This window comes from Phymastichus coffea, unplaced genomic scaffold, assembly GCF_024137745.1.
Source record: "Phymastichus coffea isolate CEN01 unplaced genomic scaffold, Cenicafe_Pcof_1.1 PCOF00190, whole genome shotgun sequence".
Lineage (NCBI taxonomy): Eukaryota > Metazoa > Arthropoda > Insecta > Hymenoptera > Eulophidae > Phymastichus > Phymastichus coffea.
This window is the reverse complement of record NW_026707001.1, coordinates 57,857-81,711: the sequence shown is the minus strand read 5'-3', so window position 1 is coordinate 81,711 and position 23,855 is coordinate 57,857. Positions and strand designations below refer to the sequence as shown.

The 23,855-nt window shown below is 34.2% G+C and overlaps 5 protein-coding genes across 12 annotated transcripts; 3 read left to right on the top strand and 2 right to left on the bottom strand.

Moving 5' to 3' along the window:
• Positions 1–869: 869 nt before the first annotated feature.
• On the bottom strand, positions 870–3,839 carry LOC131673674 (dual specificity mitogen-activated protein kinase kinase 6). 3 transcript variants are annotated; one of them, XM_058951857.1, is made up of 7 exons: positions 2,992–3,839; positions 2,601–2,786; positions 2,356–2,521; positions 1,985–2,221; positions 1,729–1,908; positions 1,439–1,656; positions 870–1,348 (listed from the first exon to the last, which is right to left on the bottom strand). In XM_058951857.1, exons 2-7 carry the CDS (start codon positions 2,660–2,662, stop codon positions 1,204–1,206), a joined length of 1,008 nt encoding a protein of 335 aa, XP_058807840.1. In that variant the 5' UTR covers positions 2,663–2,786; positions 2,992–3,839; the 3' UTR covers positions 870–1,203. The 3 variants fall into 3 exon arrangements, with proteins under 3 accessions (XP_058807840.1, XP_058807841.1, XP_058807842.1); XM_058951858.1 differs by lacking the exon at positions 2,992–3,839 and adding an exon at positions 2,905–2,947; XM_058951859.1 differs by lacking the exon at positions 2,992–3,839 and adding an exon at positions 2,885–2,932.
• A 1,423-nt stretch (positions 3,840–5,262) lies between these two features.
• LOC131673679 (glutamyl-tRNA(Gln) amidotransferase subunit C, mitochondrial) lies at positions 5,263–5,697 on the top strand. The gene has a single exon (XM_058951865.1). It carries the CDS (start codon positions 5,263–5,265, stop codon positions 5,695–5,697), a length of 435 nt encoding a protein of 144 aa, XP_058807848.1.
• LOC131673675 (DNA polymerase subunit gamma-2, mitochondrial) lies at positions 5,558–7,194 on the top strand. Its single transcript, XM_058951860.1, has 2 exons — positions 5,558–6,272; positions 6,378–7,194. The coding sequence occupies exons 1-2, from the start codon at positions 5,700–5,702 to the stop codon at positions 6,801–6,803; spliced, it is 999 nt and encodes a 332-aa protein (XP_058807843.1). The 5' UTR covers positions 5,558–5,699; the 3' UTR covers positions 6,804–7,194.
• Positions 7,195–7,337: 143 nt separating this feature from the next.
• LOC131673678 (ER lumen protein-retaining receptor) lies at positions 7,338–12,303 on the bottom strand. Of its 3 annotated transcripts, XM_058951862.1 has the most exons (10): positions 12,191–12,303; positions 12,010–12,111; positions 11,686–11,887; positions 11,450–11,603; positions 11,137–11,323; positions 10,491–10,598; positions 10,199–10,401; positions 8,996–10,119; positions 8,451–8,640; positions 7,338–8,131 (listed from the first exon to the last, which is right to left on the bottom strand). In XM_058951862.1, exons 8-10 carry the CDS (start codon positions 9,084–9,086, stop codon positions 7,774–7,776), a joined length of 639 nt encoding a protein of 212 aa, XP_058807845.1. In that variant the 5' UTR covers positions 9,087–10,119; positions 10,199–10,401; positions 10,491–10,598; positions 11,137–11,323; positions 11,450–11,603; positions 11,686–11,887; positions 12,010–12,111; positions 12,191–12,303; the 3' UTR covers positions 7,338–7,773. The 3 variants fall into 3 exon arrangements, with proteins under 3 accessions (XP_058807845.1, XP_058807846.1, XP_058807847.1); XM_058951863.1 differs by lacking the exon at positions 11,137–11,323; XM_058951864.1 differs by lacking the exon at positions 12,010–12,111 and having other exon boundaries at positions 12,191–12,205.
• A 66-nt stretch (positions 12,304–12,369) lies between these two features.
• On the top strand, positions 12,370–23,601 carry LOC131673673 (uncharacterized). Of its 4 annotated transcripts, none has more exons than XM_058951855.1 (18): positions 12,370–12,944; positions 13,306–13,442; positions 13,922–13,945; positions 14,151–14,507; positions 14,781–15,210; positions 15,282–15,607; positions 15,697–16,098; positions 16,329–16,635; positions 16,709–17,125; positions 17,296–17,621; positions 17,945–18,519; positions 18,726–18,939; positions 19,152–19,544; positions 19,808–20,050; positions 20,185–20,193; positions 20,457–20,583; positions 20,771–20,845; positions 21,417–23,601. In XM_058951855.1, the coding sequence occupies exons 1-18, from the start codon at positions 12,821–12,823 to the stop codon at positions 21,905–21,907; spliced, it is 4,977 nt and encodes a 1,658-aa protein (XP_058807838.1). In that variant the 5' UTR covers positions 12,370–12,820; the 3' UTR covers positions 21,908–23,601. The 4 variants fall into 4 exon arrangements, with proteins under 4 accessions (XP_058807838.1, XP_058807837.1, XP_058807839.1 ...); XM_058951852.1 differs by lacking the exon at positions 20,185–20,193 and having other exon boundaries at positions 12,626–12,653; positions 12,719–12,944; positions 16,317–16,635; positions 21,417–23,599; XM_058951854.1 differs by lacking the exons at positions 13,922–13,945; positions 20,185–20,193 and having other exon boundaries at positions 12,399–12,944; positions 16,317–16,635; positions 21,417–23,599.
• Positions 23,602–23,855: the final 254 nt, after the last annotated feature.

The window sequence follows — 23,855 nt, the reverse complement described above, 5'->3', positions numbered from 1 at the left end:
AAATAATACCATGTTTTTTCAGTTAAAAAATTGCAACCCATGCTTGTTTTTAAGTAAAAGTACAAACCAAAGTAGTTTCACATTAAATGAAATGACGGAGGAAGTTGCGAATGAAAGGACTAAAAAGTATCCAAAGAAACACTTCCAAAAAACAAAAGTTTTCTACAGCTTGAAACATACTCATAAAAAAGTCATTAATGGTACATCAAATAAGAAAAAACCGAGAAAACGAATTTCTAACGAATCATTTTCAATAACAGAAACTATCTCTATCGGGATTGGAGATAATTATATTAAATCAGTAGATCGAGAATGTCAAATTGACAATGACATTTTTGTAGAGCCTACGTATGAAACTTTTGAAAATAATTTTGTTGAAAAAAATTCTAGTCTAACAACACTATTCAATGGTCACCGTGATTTTAAAAAATCTTTAAAATCACTTGAAGACGTTATTAAATCTTGTCAACAAAAAACTAGACCAGAGACTGCAATCATGTCAAAAAAGAAAAAATTCATTGGTGCAGAAAAAAAAGTAAACACTCAACATACAGTAGATACTAAATTGAAAGAAGTAAAAACGAGAAATCGCAATGATGATCGCAATCCACTTGATTTTTATAAGAAAGCAAATCACAAGAACTCAATATTACCGGAAATGAGCAAAATGTATCAAATAATTTTAGAAAATAGGCTGCCTCGAGGTATAAGCTTTGAATACTTGACTCCAGATAAATCTAAAGTGCAATTATTATTTGTCAGTAATTCTCAAGATCCTCATAGAAGAATGCTCTAACACATTATCAATGTATTTATATGAAAAAAAAATACAAATACTAATTAATAAAGTTATGTATTAAATTATTTATTTGTTCGTAATCGATTAATGTTACATAACTTTTCTTGAATATATGTATAAAAAGTTACAATGATCTTAATTAGATTACTTTATTACTCTTTTCTACTCTAAAAATGACTTGATTACTTACAATAAAAACTTTGATTGACTCAATAAATCTCTTTCAATCACATATTATTACATGAAACTATATGTTTCTCTAAAAATATTCACATATCTGATTACACATTTATGTCGATAAATGATTTGGCAGTAGTGAATCTAACAAATTTTGTTTGATGTATAAGATTAAAAAATAGTGTATATTAAGAATATTCCGTGAAAGGAACTATGTAGTTATTTTACTAAGCAGACTGTCCTGCATCAGGTAAATTTAAGATCTCCTCGACGAATGCAGCAACATTTATATCTTTTTCAGCATGTTCAGTTATAAAATCAAGTTTTAGCAACTGATTGTAATTAGGCCGTTCAGTGTACTTCTTCATTAAGCTAAAATAACATTTTCTTATTTGTAAATAGAAACTGAATAATGAATAATAACTGAATAATAATTGCAGAAATTCAAATTAGACATCTTACCATTTAGTTATAAATTCTTCAAAGCTAGAAGAAAACGTGTTAGGTGGTAATTTTGGAGGAGCATCTTGCACTACTTGTTTTAATTGTTCAAATGGAGTACCCCAAGCTGTATAAGGGAACTTTCCTGTTGCGAGCTCCACTAATGAAATTCCTAATGACCAAACATCTGATCTTATATCGTACTGTGAAGGATTTCCTGTAGGATCTATCCTTTCAGGCTGGAATAAAAATAATTCATTTGTATTTTCTTTTCAAAGTAGAATTAAAGTAGTGATTAAATCAAAGCTTACTGCCATGTATGGTTTACAACCAGCATCAATAGTTTTGGCAACTGAATCAACTAAATAACCTGATATTCCAAAATCACAAATTTTGACTTGGCCTTTCCGATTAATTAAAATATTACTAGGTTTAACATCTCTATGAATAACTCGTAACTGAGAATATAGATAATGCAATGCACTAACTACCTATAAAATCAATTCCACACTTGGAATACAGTGACTACATGTTATTTTATATAATTCATCAAAGCTTAAGACTTACTGAAAAAGATATTTTTCCTAATATATCTTCAGGAATTGAACGCTTATTTTTGTACACTTTTGTATAGAACTTGTCAAGACTCATATCCATAACCTCCATACAAATCCATACATCACCTTCTCTAAAAAGGGCCCCATAGAATTGTACAGTATAAGGACAGTCTGAACTTCTCATAGATATATCTAGGTCCATCAGTAACCGTTTCTGTTCTTGAGTATTGACAGTTGCTGTAATTCTCTGAAAAATTAATTATTCACGGAATAAACTCTTCAAACAATTTTATAAAAATATTGTATACAATATAAACCATCTGTTTTGCAATTAAAATAATCAAAATAATAATAGCATAAAGGAAAACCTTGGATACTCACTTTGACTGCCATGATGGTATCGCTTTGTTTGTGTTTCATTTTGTCAACAACTCCATAAGCACCTCGTCCAAGGGTACAAATGAATTCCAACTCATCTGCATCAACTTCGAAAGTCTTGTCTCCTATAGTTATTGTTGTTCTTTTGTCTAGGTTCCTTGGGGGAGTTCTAAAAAGAGATTCAATTACTATTGCATAAAGTTTTATACAATTTTATAAAATTTGAGTCATAAAAACCTAATGCTTACACTGGGACAGGATTTTCTGTCGGGATTAGAATTGGTTTCAGCTTTGGAGGTTTACGAGCCATGATATATCTTTCTTTTACTTTTTATAAAAATATAGTACATTTACAATTTTACTTCAATTGAGTTTCAAAAAGTTGTAGTTTTCCATTTATGTTTTTTAGGTACTAATAATTACACTAGTAGAATCTGAAACATTATTAAAATAAATATTTAGAGAAATTATTTCAATATATTAAATCACAAATAATTTAGGTTAATAAATTAAGATAAGAAGCTTAATTCACATAATACTATTAAGCTTTACATTCATAAACGTTTGAAAAAATTTGGTTCGTTTTGGATTAACTCATAACATACAAATATGTTGTTTACTGTACATTTTGACAGTTACCTTGTTTGATCAACGGCAAAAGTTTGAAAACACCGAATGCCTATTGAAGCATGTGGCTATTTCGTGGTTCACCCATCTTCACCAGATGGGGTAAACCATCCACTAGTGACAGAAAATAGCTCACTGCATATTTAAGTCCGCGTAGCAACGTAATAACCACTTCTTTTACACGAGACTGGCTGAGATCTCATCCAGCCTTTGAACAGACAAAATCAATTTTGGTTCAACTTAAATTTTCGTAATTACAAAGAAAATACAGCCGATGGCGCCGTTGCACAAACACACGATCCGATCACGAATCATGAGTCACAATGATATTCGTTGGATAAGACATTCTCTATACGTAAACATTCGAGGCATTTAAATGTATCAGATACTGCATAAAATATATATTTTATGAACAATGTTTATTATTTACATTTTTTCAAATCTAAATGGCTAAATTCTGACCGTTAAGTCTGATAAGTAAGCAATTCTGAAAGCCAACTTCTACAAAACGAAATATCTTTTCGACATCCATATTCAACCGAATTTGATGTTGGAACGCGTGCATTCTTTTTAGCGAACAAACCAATTGTATTGTCCATTTGTGTTATTGTGTCCACAATTACATCGAATGTAGGCTTGATCGAATGCCTAGTACATAAATGAGCACAGCACGGACAAACAATAGTTATTGATGACACTCTAACCTAAAAATTTCAACTTCGTTGCTTATTTTTGGCTTCTCGTAGCATAAAATATCTTATGTAACTAGTGCAGAAAGGCTTTTTTACGAAACGAATTACAGCACTCGCCTTCAGGTCGTGCCGTAAACTTCTCGTTTCGAGAAACAAGCCATTCCGCACTCGTTGTATAATAGTATATTACAATATACTATTGTGCGTCAGCGTGCCAGCAGCGCAAGGGTGCCGTTACACCGGAGTAGGAAATGTTTTCAGCGCTACGCTCGCTGTCTAGGCTCTTATACTACCCGCGCTGAAAATATATATTTCATCCTCCGGTGTAATGGGCTCATTATACTGTTGACGTATAAACATGGAGACTATATAATCAGACTAAATATCATAAAGCCATTTCATATTGTGAAATGTGGAAGCTTACTAGAAGATATAAAATCAGATAAAACAATGCAAAAGTACCAATAAACTAAGTAATGTAATTCTTTATAATCTTTATTAATTATTATATAATCTTTTCGATACTCCGTGCGCAAAGTGTATCTTTCCCGTACGCTCAGCAAAAAATGTGCGTTGAAAATCACACTTTCCACACGTCGTATCGAAAACTACAGTACAGTAGCATATGTTCGGGAAAGAGATTCTTGTCTCGTGTGGCGTTTACGCCCGAGCGAAGCGAGACATTAATTACAAGCATTACTTTTAATTGAATTTAATAACAAAAAATGATTTCTTAAGCTAAAAACAGATTATATTTTCGGTCTACTTCATTTTGGAACTACACCTAGGATCATACTCTATGAAATTTGAATGCAATAACAACTAATTCTATCCAATAACTAATAATATTATGATGTTCAGGTATGAAATCGAAGAAAATGTTATCCTTTTAACTATGAATTAAAAATAGTACATTACGATACAAGTGCGGGAAAGTAGATTCTGGTCTCGTGTGGCGTTTATACCCGAGCGAAGCGAGGGTGGAAGGGGACACGAGACGAGAAACTCTTTCCAGAACATGTGCCGTACCGTATTTTTTGATACGACGTGTGGAAAGTGCGATTTTCAACGCACGTTTTCTGCCGAGCGTGCGGGAAAGACGCACTTTGCGCACGGAGTGTCGAAAAAAGATTTGCATGGGTGGATGGGTAAGCTCCTGAAGCTAGCATTAATTGAACACGATTATTATTAAAAAAATTATTTTATATAATTCAGAAAAAAATATGAAAATGCCAGTATAAAATAATTTTGTATCATATTATAGAAAATTATCAGAATTGTACATTCAAATTTAGCTTTTTCGATTAAAAAATGTAAAAATTTGTATAAGTTAAAATTAAGAAACTTCCAAGCAATAACATTTTATAAAAGTTCAACGCCTGTATCCCGCTTATATATTTGTATAGCCCCATCAAAGTTTAGAAAGAGAAACGAAAATAATGGTTTGTATTATTACCTAACCCCACGTGATATTTGACAAACTTCTAACCTCAATTTTATACAAGTTTTGTACATGTTGTGACAATGCAAAGCTTTTGTTATCGTTGAATCAATAATTATCTTAAACCAATAAACAACGAGATAATTTTAAATGGGTTTGTTAGCAAGATGCGGTTTTAAATATAATTCAAGTTTTTATTTCGCAAATCAAATTAAAAGATCTACTTCTCTTGCCCACTCTAAAGGGTCAGTTATCACAGTAAATTCTAAAACAGAAAATAATTTTAGTGACGTAAAAATCGATAAAAACACTATAATCAAATTAGAAAGAATTTCTTTAGTTGACTTTGCTAATGAAGGAGGAATTGAAAGATTAGAAGCTGCAATTCAATTTGCACAAAAGCTCAAAGAAGTTACATTGGATTCATCTGTAAGCCCTATGTACAGTGTTTTAGAGAATGAAAAACTAGAATTGAGAGAAGATAAAATTGCTGAAGAAAATTGTCGTCGTGAAATTTTGAAAAATGCCAAAGTTTTAGAGGATGAATATTTTGTTGCACCTCCTGGTAATATTCCAAAAAGCTAATAATGAAAATGGAATCAATTCTCAAATTTCTTGGCCCTACATTTTTAAGTTTGAAAGAATTTGGCTTTGCTTATGGTGTTCAAGGAATACTCCTTCGTAGAAATTTAGAAAAATTCTGGTTTATAGATTGTGTTACAATGTCTAAGTATAATGTTTTTCATACACCATCTAATACTCTCATAGCCAGTCTCAAAGATCTAAAAGATATTGGTTTAACAAGTAATTTACCCTTTGGAATTTGCGAAATAGATGAAGTAAAGAATACTTGGAATGAATCATTGTTACCACCTAAGTCAAAACCTATAACACACAGAATAGCTAAAGTAACAACTGTGTATGAAAGTGATGATACTATAGGGAGTGTCAAAGATTTATTTTATAAGAAGCAAAGAGAACGTAAGTCATGGTGGCGTAGAATTTCACAAAATCCATCAATCTATTACATGACTGAAGTGAAAAAAGAAAAACGCAGAGAATACTCTGAAATTCAAGCTCGATTCGAAGATACAGTTATTGTTATTGAAACAGTCAATTACAAAAAAAATGCCAAAAATTTTTTACCTAATACAGGTGATGTAAGTATATATCTTGTTTATTAAAAGATAATATTTTATTAATGCATTCTAAATGATATTTTTATACAGTAAAAATGAAATTTATAAATGTTATTTTATTTTTAGGCTGAATTTAAGTCTGATCTGATGATAGTAGAGCATACTATGTCATTGGATTGGGGTTGTTTGACACTTTTGATAGATGGATACACAGAATATAAAGGTAACAAAGAACTCCAGGTTCATCCAAGGTTATCACCTTATAAAGCATACTGTAAAGCAATTATTTCACCTGATGATGATGAAAGAACTAAGAATGACTTAAATGATTTAACTTTATTTGTTATTCACAAGCTTCGAGAAGAGGGTGTTGAATCAGTGATAATGAATAATATTGAAAAGCCTGAAATTTTTCAAGTTCCATATATTATAACTGTTGATAAAGAAACTTTGAAAACAGGTCTGTTAAAAATGGTAAGTCAAAGAACTTGGTGTGGAGAAATCGTTCATATTACCCATTTAGCAAAGCGCATGAATGAGTTATGTGTCTGAAAAATAACTTTCTTTTTTAATTATTTGTACAATTTCATTTATTTTTTAATCAAAAATGTAAACAGGAGTGTAAATTTTGTAAATAAAATGTGATATGTATTTTACAAAAATAAAACCAAAAATAAATTGTACAATTCGTAAATCTTGCTTTGGGTTTATTGTTTTATGTTAGTCATAATAGTAATTTATAAAAATCATATGTAACTACTTACATTACTATTACAGAGCAGAGCAATAATTCATTAAATTTAACCCCAACTTCTTTCATTTTATTATATAAGTTCTGTCTAGAAACTTTTTTTAGTCTTTAACATACATTTGTTTATCTTAGAAAAGTGGAGCAATACATTGTGCTATGAACACAATACTTGTGTATTGATAATAAAACACGTTCTATATACTCCTGAGTCATCCAAAAAGTATGCAATGCTTTAATGTATTTTATAAAATTTTTTTAAGAAGTTTTTGAAGATTTATCTGCTACCTAATTACTACCTACTCATTTTCAAGTTTTCACTAGAATAATTATTAGACTTATGGAACTGATATTTTATTAATGTTCATTATTTGCTTCAGAAAGTACATAAGAACCTCTATTTTTGGCAAATAAGTAATAATTAAACTTCTAAATTCTCATCACAACTTGTATTTAATGTACAATATGTAAAATGATCAACTGGTTTACAATTTTTGTTTTAAAACTGAATGACAAAACAATAATTATCCAAGTATCAAAAATGAACAGAAAGTAAAACAGAACTTCGGTATCCTCTTACAAAAGTAGAATCATTGAAAAGACTCTAATGAGCCGGGTATAAGGCGCTTTCGATTCGATATATTTACGATTTGTGCGCTCTTTATCTCGGTCGCAATTCTCGGCACGTTTCGTGTCACAATAATGCAGCAACTGCAACTTCTTTTGAATGAGACATAATTGAAAGATGGTATTTCCTATAATACTAGCTCATGCTTAAGCTGGTAACGATAATTTCTTGCCTTTCAGTACTTTGGTGATGTACAAGTAAAAGAAATCACAATACAAAACCGTCTGTACAAGACCAGCCACAATAGCTATAAGATCATAGTGATTCTCTGAGTAATATCGATAAATCCAATTTAGTATGTACAATCCTCTATAAGATCCCAAGGCAAATAAGTAATGACTGGTAATACTCTCTGCTTCTCCTGTCTTAGATACCAAAAATAGCTGAGGTAGAATAGCTACAGATTCCAAATAGATACTGAATGTCCACAAAATTTCCAAAAATGTAAATTCATGGTTTATGACAAAGGATAGAACCACAGCAGGCAAGATCAGGAACTCAATTCTACAAGAAAATTAACTGTTAATTTAAAATGAAAATAAAAACTAAAAATTTACTTTCTAAGATAAAGTTCAAGTAAAATTGTTTAATGTGTATTAGTTTGTTTTTAATTATTAGTTGGTTATTTTATCTCATATGTCTATATTAAGATATACAAATTTTTACAGAGCAACTTTTGCACAAAAATAAACCATGGAATATATTAATATTCTAAGGCATCTACTCTAATGTCCTTTAAATATTACTATATTTTGGAAATCACAACACGCAATTGCCATGAGTGTATTAGTATACGTAAGTAAATAAAGTAATAATTATGTACCTAAATGTATCATGATTGTGATCATAGGTAGCCTTGAATTTCATGTACATCAAAAATAATGTAGCATACGAAGCTGCAATGAAAACTACTTTCATGACAGTGTTGTATGCTGAAATGTAAGTTGTCACCAGGTCCAAGTACCGCGACGTGTAAACTATGGCAAAAAGAATCTGGGACTTGCCACTAATACCTGCAAACAGAATAGTATGTTTAACTCCATTCCGTATGATACAACAAATAACATTCATGTAGACAATTTTTGAACTTATAATAACCCTTGCAATCCTAACCATCAATGAAGGTTAGGGTAACGATCAATCCAATTAACAACCTCTTATATCAGCGATATGGACAATAATATTAATTGAAATAGCGTAACCAGTCACTATTTTTTTTAAATCGTCCAAAACATGGAAAACTACCAATAACCAAGGTTCCACGTAACATTCAGGGGAAGACCGAAATATCGAACGTGTCAATCGCAACTGTAAAAACTACAAGTTGAACGTTCGAATAAAATTATTAGATTATTAATAAAAACATACCAGCACAAGTCCTAGTCTTCCATATCTTGAGCAAGAGGATGATTATCGCGAGGAGATGCGACAAGTCGCCGAGCAGTCGGAAAACGTTCATGTTGCAGCCGGTATAAGCTACGTGTGTGCCGTCGTCGTCGTTGAGACCCTAGATAAGTATAAGGGGGTGGAGACAAGTATGAAAGGCTTTGACAGCCCAGCTGTCTGGACAAATGTCAAAGCTACAACAGTAGGAGTTGGTGATTGAGCGACGGCGACGACGAGCAGCAGCGGTGCACCACACAAGTAATGTGACGTGGCTGGAACAACATCGGCAGATGGCCGCCAACATAGAACGCAAGAGGAAACGAACGAACAACAGTGTGCGAGTGAGAAAGAGCAGTAGCGCGTGGCGCCTTCCCCATTCGCATCTATGAGCATATGTGTGTGTTATGCCTACGTGTGTATACGTGACGCGAAGAGGCTCCACGTCGCGCCGTCGAAACCTCCTTGTGTATATGCGCACAAATGACCGAGTACACGCTTGTACATCAGTAAAATCTATGCGCAACCCGCAAGTTCGACTTATCCTTTTTTAACTTTACGTATAACTCTAAATTTCATTACTTCATTTTTATAGAATGATTATTCGATAACCGTATCGTATAACTGAAAATATTATGCATAACTAAGTATTCGAAATGACTTCAATTTGTATCGATTACATTTAAAATTATAATTTGGAGTAGTTACATTTTTCTATATAAAACTTCATTTCATTTTAGAAGTAATGTAGTAAAAGAGCGAAATATAAGTTTCAATAGAAATAAACGTAATATATAAAACTATAAGTTTTTAATGAGATCCATTCTCATAGGCATTCGATTACAGAGCTAGTCTGAAATATTCGTAAATGCAATAGTAAAATATGAATTTCATATTGGACGGAATCGATCGTAAATCACAAATAATATACTGTAAGTCACAGTAGTGCACTCATAATTTTTGCACGTAACTTCAAGGCTTTAGCGTATATTTTGTTTGTTTGTTTAATATTTAAAGATTATTTTACTCATAGATTTATGGATTTGTGAATATACTCTTCAATTTTCGCGAAAAAAATTTTATCATAAACAGTGTTCTCTCTCGTATTCCTAAAATATACATTGTCTTAATTAATTTCATTTTATTAGAAATCAATATTTATTTATGCTAAACTTTCACAAAACTTACCACTAAGTCGAGAGCGACTGCAATACTCTTAGTATAATTTCCATTTGTTACATCTTGCTTCATCTCACAATATGAATAAATAACTTGTGATATTCAAACTATATAAGTGCCAGCTCATTAATACATCTAATAATCGTATTTAAAAGTAGGGATCCAACTCATCAAAAGTTATTAAGTATGGTTTCGGATTCTTTCTGCAATATCTAATGTAATCACTTTATTTTTTATTCAAGACAATAAAACAGATCATTTATAAACATTAATTGTATGAACTATGTCAACATGTACTCACGATAAATATATACTCGACGTCCAAAATGATCAACAGGTAGACAATAATTTCATCAATAGCGATTTTTTTTATCGGTATCACATTCTAAGAAGTCAGAAATATTTTTAACTGAAATAGAAAAGTTTTAGACATTAATTATAAGCATTATTTTTAATTGAATTTAAAAATAAACTAAAAATAATTTCCTAAACTAAAAACAGATCATATTTCCGGTCTACTTCATTTTAGAACTACACCTAGGATCATACTCTATGAAATTTGAATTGAATAACAACTAATTCTATCCAATAACTAATAATATTATGATGTTCAGGTATGAAATCGAAGAAAATGCTATCCTTTTAACTATGAATTAAAAATAGTATATTACGATACAAGTGCGGGAAAGTAGATTCTTGTCTCGTGTGGCATTTACGCTGGAGCGAAGCGAGGGTGGAAAGGTACACGAGACGAGAAACTCTTTTCCGAACATGTGCCGTACTGTATTTTTTGATACGACGTATGGAAAGTGCGATTTTCAACGCACGTTTTTTGCCGAGCGTGCGGGAAAGATGCATTTTACGCACGGAGTATCGAAAATGAATTTAATAACATATATTAGAAGTGTTAATTATTTTGATAAAATAAAATACATTTATAATCTTACAATCTATCAAGTCAATCTGGCCATCATCCATCACTATAGTAGTTCTCTGTTCCTGACAAACATATATATGGCTCTTTGGTAACAACCTAGGTTAGAGTAATATCTTTTGGCAATATAAGTTTCACTATTAGACATTGGATATTGCTTGTATTCAATTTCTGATTGGTAATGAAACATTCAGAACCATCTGTTTAACATTAGTAAATTTGTGTATCTAGGTTATTACATTCGATAGTATATTTAACTTGATTTCAAAACATGTAATTAAATATAGTTTCATCTCATTAGTTATAATAGGAAAAATAATACAAACCTATTAAACAAATCATTAAAAGTTTTCAACAGATGATTTACAATTTACAAGAACAAAATTTTCAGAAAACAGTATGATCAACTGCTAATTTACTTGCGAACTAGTACACACATTCTTAACAATTAGTAGCTTTCCTGGTGGTAGATTAATACACCTAGTTAATAGCAAAAAATACTAATTAATTATCAAATCAATAGAAATACAAGACAAATGTAAAAGTTAATGATCGTACTTACTAATTAAAATAACAAATTAAAAATCTGAAGGCAAATGTGTAATTTACGTCATAGTCTTCTTTAACGTCCACACAAAGAACTTTATTGGACATTGTAGCATCCATCTCTGTTAAAATGTTTTAGCCATTCTTCCAAGAAAATAACGCTTCTTGAATAATAAATAGGATTGGACATAACTTTTTCTTTTATCCAATAAAGCCCACTAGAAAAATATAGAGAAAAATTAAATTTCAGAGACGAAAAGATCATCTAATGACTATCGATAAATCATTTATGAATCATGTGTATATATATATAGGAGGTTATGGATTGAAAACAACTCACCTGCCAAAGAAAACTTGCGAAGAACAAAAACGCACGCGAATTCATTTTCCTTATTAGTTGTTATTTTATGAAATATATAACTAACTGACTAGTAACAACTTCCTTCATAAAAAAATTTAGTAGTAAATAATCACAAACAAGAGATTACCGCAAAAACAATAGTAGGCAACATCCCACTCACCCACTGGTGCCCAGCTGGTGCCCACGGCTATGGTCAGTTGAATATGAATTTTTTCAAAGCTTGTTTTATTTAAGTATATCGCGAGGACATCACGCTCGTTCACCGTAGATCGCAAGTGCGACTACTTCTATATATAAATATAATTTACAGCTGCCTATCTTACCGACTCTCAGAAAAACATCAACACCAAGAAGGCACTCACACACATAGACAAATAAGTACATGTACAAGTGAAAACGGGGAGAGCCCGTATCGCATCACATGCAAAGCGTTCCATGACTCATACAGTCTTTGATGCAAGCGCTGGCGCGAGTGAGTGAGCGATAGAAGTGAAAAAGTGGGAGTAGTCGGGTGAGAGAGGAAAGCCGCGAGCGAAAAGGAGCGTGAAGAGAGGATAGGCTGCAAGTAGGCACGGGTATACACTATGGAGACGACGACGATTACGGGTACAAGTACAAGATAGGTAGGTAAAGTGCAGTGGAGAGTGCGTGTGAGTGAGCGTAAAACAAGAGAGAAAGAGATATTCAGAGAACGAGAGACGCCCACGGAAGGAGTACTCTTAAAGAAAAAAAGAATAGAACTTCACCTTGGCTCCATGCGGACTAAGTCCCGGAAGACGATGACGCAGCGATGACGTCCCGCTGCCCAGCCATGCGCAGCCTCCTCTGCGGCTGCTGCTGCTTTCTGCTGTTGCTGCTCAACGTACCAACAAGCAGTTTTGCTCTTCCACTCTCGTCTCCTGCACATTCTCGAGGTCAGTATCTCTTTCTTTCTTTTTTTCAAGTACCTTGTCACGGGCATCTGCGCTTTCCTTTTTTTCTGTCCGTCTTCTTTTAACGTAAATTTTGTTCTCTGATGTACTCTGAGAGATTGTTAGATAATTATATAGCTTACTGGTAAAAATATCTCTTTTCTAATCGATAGGCTGTTTAATCAATTTAGTCTTAATATTAATGTGAGATTGTTGATTTTTATTTGAAAGATCAAATTTTAATAGTCTTTATACTTAACAAGCAGATGAGATTGCTTAATTTTGATTTTAGTGAAACTAAATAAAATTATTTGGTTTATAATACTGCTGTTGATACAATAATATCAGTTTATTATTATTTTAGGTACCAATGATTCATTTCAACATTCGGAAGCAAACTGGCTGAAAATTAGCCTTGGTTTACTAAGCACCACCATCACAGCTTTCACTTTGATTGGTTGTCTATGCTGTCACAGAAATCGCAGGCCCAAAGGATTCGAGGTGAGTTTATTTTTGTTTTTTTGGAAAAAGTAAACTGAACTTATAAAAGTCATTTTATCAATGAGTCTATCTCTTTCACATTGTATGGAAATGTTATCTCCATTGTTCATCCAAATAATTGATAAGTCAACAGTACTTCAAATTTGAAATTAGAACAGAAAGAGAGACTAAGTTGTTTTAACATGCCTATATACTATAATTAGTATCTTGTGAATCATCTGATGACATTTTTACATTTTCCTGAACTAATTCCGAAATCTCAACCCTGCTATATGACAGACCACTCAGAGAGAGAGTCCAAGCTAAATAGTAGCTAAACTTAAAAAAAGAATCAAAGCCTAACAGCTAAAAATTAATAATAGCCAAGCTATATATGCTACACAAATGTACACAAGCGTAGCAAGTGTTGAAGCAAGCTAATTGTAAAATTGTTGAAACAAAACGATAAATATGCATACGACTTTTTTTTTCAATTATAGGACTGTACTGGAAGTGTAAATAAGGTAAATCTAAGTGTTGAAAAAGCTAATGCACTGTGTCGATGTTCTCTATAGCTTAAGCCTAAAACCAAATTACTGCCTCTTTAACTGTTTAGTAACGCATACAATTTTTGTTGTTTTATTTTTGTTTTTCACGTCTCAGCACCAAGACACAATCTTTGCTTTGTCATTTCACTCATTTCTAAATAACAATATAACGCTTTTGCAGGAATTTAAGGATGGCAATTCGATCGACAACGACGCATCCTTGCCGCAACTACAAGGTTTGGAGTTGCAAGTCCCAGCAGTGATAGCGAGTGAACGTGTGCAGTTCGAACCGCTGCCGATAGAACGTTTCGTACCGGAAATTTGCGTAACACCAAGACCAAAAATTCCAGCTGCAGTAGCTGGACTCGGCGACGAAAGCGAATCCGAACACTCGACACTTCAAGACTCCTGCCAGGAATGGTTCCAAAAGACTGACCTACATGTATCCCGTGACAAACTCAAGTACCTACGTGAAATCGGCCACGGATGGTTCGGTAAGGTCGTTGAAGGCTGTGCTGACCTACAGGATTCTCGTTTGGTGAGTGGAGTGAGTGACAGTCACGCGGGCGTAGATTATTGATTGGCGAGCTTTTCGTTGATATATATATATCAACGTCTTTTTGGTTTAATTGATTAGGTAAACGTATTTGAAAAAAAGGAGCTAGCAGCGGCTTAGCTTTTCCAGAGTGGGCGTTACGTGTCTGGCTAAATTTGAATGAATATCGTAAACAATAGCTCGCGGCGGATAATCGTTGAATAGATTTTTATAATGTTTATACTATTACGCTCAAACCACATGACGTTTTTGTAGATCAAAGGCAGCGCAAAAACCAGCAACGTAATCGTCCGAATTCTCACTGAGGAAGCAACAGCTAAGGAGAAAGCTTGGTTCCTCGGTGAAGCGACTCCTTATTTCAAGCTTCGTCACCGTAACATTTTATCATTGTTTGGCTCCTGCTTGGAAACTGATCCCTACTTGTTACTCTTTGAGTCGTGTCCATTAGGTGACCTCAAGAGTTTTCTCAAATCCAACCGAGAGTCAGAAAAAACTCTTATTAAGGAAAATTTGCCTACGCGTATTGCTATCGAAGTTGGTGCTGGTTTAAGGCATATGCACGAACATGGCCTCGCGCACACAGATCTGTCAGCAAGGAATTGCTTGATGGCATCTGATCTGTCTATCAAACTTGGTGATTATGGCATGGGAGTGGAGAAGTATCCAGGCGATTATTATATTTTAGGTATGATTACGTTTTAAGAGTAAGAACGTGCCAATGTAAAGATTTGAGTGAAAACAAATTTTTTATTTTAGGTAACAGAGCGTTACCTATAAGATGGTCAGCTCCTGAATCTGTAGAGTGCACAGACACGACGATCGAGACTCGAGAAATAACGCCTCGCGCCAATTTGTGGAGCTACGCTGTCCTACTATGGGAGATCGCCACATGGGGTGAGAGGCCGTACAATGAGTTGGAAGATGAGAAAGTCATCGAAATGCTACTCTCGTCAAAGTCAGGAATGAAGTCTGTAGGATCACAATTGCTCTTACAGAACTGCGACAACTGCGCTTCTAACTTGGTAGAAGCGATTAAGACTTGTCTGGTTCTTGAGCCGGAAAAACGTCTTGCTTTGGAAAAGGCAAGTTACACTTTTGAACTAATGCGAATAAAATATATTATTGTCAAATTAAGTTTTTTATTAAATAAAAATTATAATGGTATTTTTAGGTAAGACACATTCTCTTGAAAGACCAACTAGAATCTGAAACATCTGACTTTGAGCAACGCTGGGAAATTTTGCGACCTAATGTTTCAAATACTCAAACAAGAAGTGCAAGTTTACAAGACTTGCGAGGTAGCCTCGATTCGGAACAGTGGCCGAGTCTTACACAAACATCTTTCCGTCTTGGACCTGAAGAACCAGTCAAAAATGTACCTGGTAATCTTTTACGTCCAAGGTGGCCATTCAGAGACTCAGACTCTGAAACGGAAGAAGAAAGTTGGAGAGGAAGAGTCGAGCGTGGTGCTTACACTGAGAAAGTTAAACAGAAATCGAAATCGGTGGCTGATCTTATGGTTTTAGTACATATTGAACCGGATTCTGATGCAGACATGTCGTTGGGGCCTCCGGTAAGATTTCAATGTAATGTTGAATATTTTTATTTTTATTTGAACAATTTCAAATACTATACTTTATATAGTTTCGTTTACATTTAAGAAAATGTTTGCCATTTCACCTTACGCTGCATTATTTTTTCACGCTATACGAAGTATTTTATCACTAACTCTGTAATATTATCGAAACACTAGAACTTTTTGTGTTTAATCGATTATTTTCTGTTTACCAGAGTATCATACAGGTACCACTAGGTGATAAGATGAAGAAAAGGATATCGATGACGGGTAGCGATGGTGATTTACCGAGTGCTGTATTCGACCATCAATTCAATCATGCGTTGCGAAAACTTCGAGATCCTTTAATTCCGAATAACAGTGTACGAGGGTTAAAGTCTACCGGTGCCGAAAGGCCAAAGCTTCTAACCTTGATGATGGACCAGGGTCAGTATCCTATTGTGAGACTTGCTAGTGAAGTTAAGGCTGAGCACGTCAAAGAGGAGACATTACAGAAAACAGTTGCAAAACATATAACCCAAGAAACTTCTATACGTAAGCAATTATTTTGAATAATATTTGTTTTGAATTTTACACAGTTTTTTTAATTGTTTGGTGACTTTAATAGACAAACTACCAAGAGAAAACTTGTTCCATCTAGTAAAGGATAATCAATCGCTTCTGCATTATGAGACTGAAATTATAATGAAAGAATCTCAGATGGCTGTGAGCGAAGAAGAACTAGAAGTACCTGTTGGTGTTCAAGTGACCGATTTGGATGAGGACATCAACGACACAAGGCAAACGAATGAAATCAATAAACGTGCCGATGTTGAAAATAATTTGGTTGACATGAATTCGTGGAGTAACGCATTGGAAATTACCCTCGAAAAAAAGACAAATACCATTTTTACTTCAACAACGTCACCGATCAGCAAACTCGAAGCGACTAACGATGATATAATTACACCATCGCCGCAGTCGCGAGCTGAATATTCTGCCGAGGATGCTGAGGATGAATACTCGAACGCCGAAGATCTTCCTGGTAAGCATTAGTTATTCACTTAATTGATCTACGAATTATGATACATTTTTACCAAGTCGATTATGAAAGTAACTTATGATACGTGTGATTTCTCTTGTGAAAGATGAATAACATTTTATTTGTATCTATATTAATCTAATCGGCAGATTTTTCACTTATTTGCACTGTAGGTTTGTCGAAGAGGCATTTGCCCATGGATGACGAGGATGATAGAAAGCGAATGTCAACACCTGATGACGAGCGTAGTTCTGACTCAGGCTTCCGTGATAAAGAGTCCTGCGAGGAGGAGGAAAGTCCCTTGCCTGGACTACCGCCCAACCTCGTCATTGCATCGTCACAACCTAACACGCCAAGATCAATAGTTAATGTCGCACATGATAGCGCCGAGGAAGAACAGATGCGCATACTATTCGAACTCGACACTATCCTCGATGCCGAGTGCTATGGCACGCTTGGTGACTCACTCGAACCCAGTATTGGCAGGATTGTTCTTCAAGTAGGATTACATCATTGTTGCAAGATTTACTTTTTTTTTTAATTGATGACGGATCGTTTGTCGAGTATGATGCAATCAAGTTTTATGTCATGATTTATGTGCGTTAGATTTTATTTGAAAATAATGTCACAACTTATTGGTAATATATAGCAACGTAATAATTATGACATTTTTTCAATTAAAATTTTTTTTAACATGTATTAGATTAGTCTAAAAGTTCTCCAAGTTATTTTATTATTTTAACTCTTTGTAATTTATAAAATACTTTAAACAAAAATTAGATTGAGATTATCAACTTTATTAATTTTTTTTATTATCAACAGGAGCCGCCTGGCATTTCTACTACAATCGTTGCGCACAAAGAAGTCGATCAGGAGAATGAAATATCCGAAACAAAACAGTCATCTAGCGAAGCGACTGGTGAGACGGAAAAAGAAATAATCCATCTAGAAAAGTCCAGTAGCGATGACATAAATATAAGTTGTGATGCGATTCTCGACTCGCAACACATAGATTCCGATTACGGACCCGTTGATTCCGCCCATCGTGCAGCCTTACTCAATGAAGACCTCAATAGTTCAGCTCAAGTGATAAGCGAGAGCAGCAGTTGGCCTTGTCTAGTGTCCTTAGATAACAACGAAGACGAGGATAGCTCGACTATGTCGCTACGTAGTGATAATTCGTATATACCATTCAATATGGACGACGAGTTTGTTGCTGCTATCAGGAATGAACTAAGGGAGAAGCTTCCTCATGCACAGATGTCAGTGGTCGAAGCTCCAGAACTGCGCGATGACGATGAGCCTTCGCTCGTTAGTGACGTAGATAGCAAAAATTGGGAGGATGATCTCGAGGATGAGCTTACCGATCGTACCGGAATCATTGATATAGCTATTAGGTGTGTGCCAATTAATCAATATATTACGATAATTCGCGCTTATCAAAATCTACCAATTTTAAATGAACTGAATATACGATTAGTCGAGTGAACAGCAAAAACTCAAATCCAACATTATGATTAAATTAGTGTGTGACCGACATTTAGAAAATTATTTTGTGTTGATCAATAATGTGTAGTTCATTTTGTGTTTTCATTCCTCGCAGATATAATACTTTTGGTACCCCACTTAGTCCAATATTAGAGGAACGAGAGAGCGCAAGTAACTCGGAATCAATCAATCTTACTCGAGACGATGTGTCGATAGCCTCAAAGGGCGATAGCAATACCATTTCCGAGGACGACGTGCTACTTATTGACGTGCAAACTAATAGAGCAACTCTCGTCGAGGCAGGATCTACACATTCTCAAGAATCTCAGGTTCGTTTTGTTACACAGGGATATTTTATTTGAGTTTTATTGTATCCTAATATTTTCGTGCCACTTGCTCATAATTAAGTGAAGTTAACTGTTAAATCACAGCTGAATTGAAAACCGTTTAAGATAATTTTACGAGCATTTACACATACATTACAATTAATTGTCGCACTAACCAGTTCATTAATAATAATTGCATATTATTTCAAATTCAGGAATTATCCAACCGCGAATTATCCGACGACAACAACCTCGCAGAAATGAATCCTAGCAATCATCAGAATCAGCACCATAACCCGTCGTACCTAATGGACAGGAGGTCATCAAGTGGTAGTGGTGCGCCGCTTCCTAGTCCTGAGGACGAAGCGTGCAAGTGGCAACAGATGTCATCCTTCCCAACGCTACCGCCTCAACTTCAAGAAAACCTCATGTCTACGAGTTTTACGAGTGAACAGGACTGGGACAGCGAGGAAGAGCTTCCTAGTGAAAATGCAATAAACGAAGTTGATGACGACGACGATGATGATGAAGACGAGGGTGAAGATGGTGTTATGGATGACGATGACGAGGAAGATACGAGCTCGAGCTCGGGAGAGTTTGTTTGGCAGGTAAGCAATATGACGTGCTAATACATTGTCTAACCATATTTTTATAGTTTTGCTAGGTATAAGTACCATTATTGTTTTCACCACAATACGTCAGAAATGGTAACATTTCCAGAGTTATTATTAAAAAGTAGTATAAATAGTCGAAAACGAAAGTAGCACTATTTGTTAACAAAAAATATTAGCTTATTGACAGAGACAAACATATAGAATATCAGCCAAATTTTTTAAATAATTATCGTTAATTCTATATATTTACTATTTAGCAATACGGCGCAACAGCGCATCTAAAGAGTCTTGAGACTGAAAGTCCGATGAAGGCTGAAACAAAAAAATCAGAGACGACATTCGAGGTAGAAGAAAGAAGAGAAAATGATGAGGATCTTGGCAGTGACGACGAGGAGGACGATGACGAAGAAGAGGAAGAATTCACACCGTCAGCATGGGACGCAACATTGGCGCCCCATCGATCGGCTCTTAGGTCTCCCGATAAAACGACGAAAAGTGGAGTAAGTTATAGTTGAAGCTTACGCGTCTCCCTCACCTTTCCAATCTATCCCTTTCTTTTTCATGATTAATCTTGATCTCTTATAAATGATCAATATTTTCTCCGTGTTTATTGTGTGCTCACTCGCTGCTGTAGGATGAAGCGGTAGGTTGTGCTACTTTTACCCGATTAGTCAGCACACACTGCAAAAAACTTTTACTTCTGTATACTATATACATACATAACGATGCATCTCTCTATTTGCACGTTTACCTTATTAGCAATTTGCTGCTTTATCGCTTCTATGCAGAATTATATCGGCGATGCACTTTTTTCTTTTCTCATAATGCACAAATAATTACATATAACTTATTTAATAATCCTTGGATATGAAAGTTTATGTTTGTGAAATTTCATGATTTATTTAGGATCAAAAGAAAAGTGTTTGGTTTAAGAAACAACGTTACCATTGCGTTTACGAGTATCCGAAAGAAACGCCGCCAACTGAAAACCAAAGTCCCACAATAGCAGGTTGGGAGCCAACTTCGTATACAGGTTTGTAATATTTATAAATTCTAGAGAATTTATGTCACTTATATTTATAAGATTAAAAGAATTACTTCAAGTTCTGTTTATTATTATTATTTTTATGTTTTCGAGTTTAACGAAAGTAAAGTTAAAATGATTATGTTTTTATGAGTTCCGAATTAGTTTATAATTATTTTATTATTTTCTCACTCAGACTGGGAAGAAATGATTGATAACATCGATAGGTTGAATTTTCAACCAATGGATTATTTCGAAACTAATAATACCCGTAAGTTTTGAAAATGATATTGAAGCACAAGTAATTCTCATGGAAAAAACGAATCTTTTTAGTACGTATTATGTGGTTATAATTTTAATTTATTTTACAAAGTATTGTATATTTGAAAAGTGACTTTTAACATTGAACTGTTGAATGCTTACGAAATTTCTATAGGCAAAAGTCGTTTTGTCTATTCTTTTATTTCTATTCTTGCGAGCAAATCATTAATAGTTATGTGCACGAAACGTATAATGACAAATACTTACATATTGCATCAAAGCGCTAATCTAATGGCCATTTAAAAATAATTTCGTTCTGAAAAAAATAGTTGCTTAGAATAGCTGATTATCTTTTAATTATATTATTCGGAAGCTTCTGCTACATATCAAATTAGATCATTATTCATCAACATCTTTCCATGAGAGTTGCAGATTAAAAGTAAGCCGTATTTACCATAAACCAACTTTTTTTTTCTAATTAGTAATTATAGTTTATGGTGGTTATGGCAACAAACTTCACACGCTTTGAAATGCCTTATGAACAATCCATCAGCCGCACTGATGATTGCAAATTTTTACAGGAGGTGACGAAGAGTTCTACGTTAGTAGTTCAAACCGTCCGTTCCAGTTCCAGTCGGGAAATGGAAAATTTGTTAGTCAATTCTTCCCGGGGGCCAGTGGAAGCGGCTCCTCTACAGCCTTACCCGAGGCCCCATCACAGCAGCAAAAGAATGAAGAAACGTCCTTACCTCAACCACCACCAGTCCTTGGCGAGTTGAGACACACACGTGACCGTCTTAAATTGAACCTTACATCTTCGTCGCCTGCCACGTTATCGTCGAATGGAAGCAACAATCGAGTCGCTCAACTGTGCAATCCGGTGAAGCAGGGTATCCTCGATGACGACGAAGCTAATGAAAATGAAGCGCGCGACGAGGAGAACAATCTTAAACCCGAGGATACGAAAGTCGACGACGAGTGCAGCAACAAGCCCTTAGTCAAAACCTCACCGTCCGAGGAGCAATGCACTTCCGAGCCCAAGAGCAATGATCTCGATGCCGATTTAGCTTAAGCCGGATGGAAGCGTTTAATGTGATTTTTTGTATCTTTTTGTTTTCTTTTATTGTCTTTTTTAGCGCGAAAACGTGAGACATTGAAAATTCTTCTGACATATTCTACATACCACAAGTGTGTGTGTGTATATATCTATATATACATACGTAGTTAGCTCAAAGTGCTCGACACTTATTAGTATCATTCTAAAATACACGAGATGTAGGCAAAACAAGCGCATACCGTATTTAGGTAGTTAACGCTAATCAAATAGAAAGTATACGATGAAATTTTGTCATTTCGCTTTTGAATGTTGTAATGCAGATTTTTGCAGAATTCGACGTGGTTTTTAATTGTAGAGCTCAAAGATAAAAAAAAGAAGTGTAGGATGTCTTTATACATTTTATACGATTGACGCAAATAAATCAAAGAGACAAATCTCTCTTCGGCCGATGGCTATTAGAGTGTTTTTATATTAGCAAACGACTTCGATACCTGATGTTTTCAGTGTTTGAACGGGTAGAAAAATTACAGTATTCGTTTTCCCATTTTTGCGCGTTAGACCATATGAAAGAGAGTAAATTTTTTAGATTGGCCAAAGTCCGTCCGAAAGAATCTCTTTGCAGCAGTTTCTTTTGTACATAAAATAGGAATGGTTTAAGGTGAAGGGGGATGAGGGTGCGCGACTCAATCGAAACAATAAACAGCCAAAATCGGATTTTATACGTCCACGAAGGTGATAATGAGTCAAACATAAAAAAATAATAAATAAAAACGTTCGTAGGTTCATCTCGCACTGAATAATTTGCATATAGTATATAGAATTTGTACATATAGTATATTTACTTTTGATCACAGTCACGGTTCATTATTCGCACGGAGAATAAAAGGAGGATAATTAATTAGTACGTGGCATGATCGAAGTCACTCTGTTTTTTCATTAATATATATCGCCCGTTGTTACATGTATACTGTTCGTGCTCAACGAGCAATCTTTATATACATACTTAGTTCATTGATAGATTTTCCCTTCTAATTATTTTATTTTATTTTTATGGTTTGAGTAATCGCGTTCTATTAGCTCTCTATAATGTACGAGTATTACCGGGACAGGGAAGATGTAGACACAAATTGTACAGCCCAATGTGTCACTTCTTTTACGTTGCAGTCCTTAATTCTTTGTCGTACACTCATCGTAAATCTTGTTCATATACATATATTATAGTAGGCACTCGATTGTAGGTTTTTATTGAGCTGTGCATAGCATGCGTTCCCATAACAAACCACCGGGAAACTCCTGATTTTTAAATATTTTATGTATATTTATAAAGACGGATAAAGGGTCCACCGATGTTTTCTAGCTTCGCAATATTTGCGAAAAACGCAATGTTTGAAAAATCTATTATGATCTTCTTGTATTTACGTAATTATAATTCTATTCATGGGCCTACTTAAAGGAAGCGAAACTAGATATGATGAATTTTGTTGCGAAAAAAAGACTTCGAAAATTGTAACGAAAGCAAATCATCATCGATATTTCAAAGAACACAAAAGTTACCGTGTTAATGATTAAAAACTCGAAAACGATTGTATCTTCAACATTATTACAATCTAACTATCTACAGTACTCACTGCAATCATTATTCATCGTCATTACAATCTATAGTATACTATTTGAATAGAGAACAATTAATATATTCTTATATACAAAAGCTTATTAGTTTTCACTATACCAACCTAAACATTTCCTCGCTAATCCTTTGCTATTTAGTTTTATAAGTGTATAGTGTAGAAGGAACTTAGAAAAGTAGATATGACTAGACAAACATTTTTCACTCAAAAGTTTGAAATTTATTCATTTGTTCTGTAAGAATACTACATGAGTCAGTCTAAAATTTAATATCTATGTGTAAATATTTATAAAAATTATCAATCATATTATTTCTCATAAAAATACAATTATAAAT

Coding starts and splice junctions, on each gene's coding strand:
- LOC131673674 (XM_058951857.1), bottom strand. CDS start 2,662: ATGGCTCGTAAACCTCCAAAGCTGAAACCAATTCTAATCCCGACAGAA. Junction 1,909..1,984: donor TAGGAAAAATATCTTTTTCA/GTAAGTCTTAAG, acceptor TTGATTTTATAG/GTAGTTAGTGCATTGCATTA. Junction 1,657..1,728: donor GTTGTAAACCATACATGGCA/GTAAGCTTTGAT, acceptor TTTTTATTCCAG/CCTGAAAGGATAGATCCTAC.
- LOC131673679 (XM_058951865.1), top strand. CDS start 5,263: ATGGGTTTGTTAGCAAGATGCGGTTTTAAATATAATTCAAGTTTTTAT.
- LOC131673675 (XM_058951860.1), top strand. CDS start 5,700: ATGAAAATGGAATCAATTCTCAAATTTCTTGGCCCTACATTTTTAAGT. Junction 6,273..6,377: donor TTTTACCTAATACAGGTGAT/GTAAGTATATAT, acceptor TTTTATTTTTAG/GCTGAATTTAAGTCTGATCT.
- LOC131673678 (XM_058951862.1), bottom strand. CDS start 9,086: ATGAACGTTTTCCGACTGCTCGGCGACTTGTCGCATCTCCTCGCGATA. Junction 8,641..8,995: donor GAAGACTAGGACTTGTGCTG/GTATGTTTTTAT, acceptor TTCTGTTTGCAG/GTATTAGTGGCAAGTCCCAG. Junction 8,132..8,450: donor CACAATCATGATACATTTAG/GTACATAATTAT, acceptor ATTTTCTTGTAG/AATTGAGTTCCTGATCTTGC.
- LOC131673673 (XM_058951852.1), top strand. CDS start 12,821: ATGACGTCCCGCTGCCCAGCCATGCGCAGCCTCCTCTGCGGCTGCTGC. Junction 15,608..15,696: donor AACGTCTTGCTTTGGAAAAG/GCAAGTTACACT, acceptor TGGTATTTTTAG/GTAAGACACATTCTCTTGAA. Junction 20,846..21,416: donor TTTCGAAACTAATAATACCC/GTAAGTTTTGAA, acceptor AAATTTTTACAG/GAGGTGACGAAGAGTTCTAC.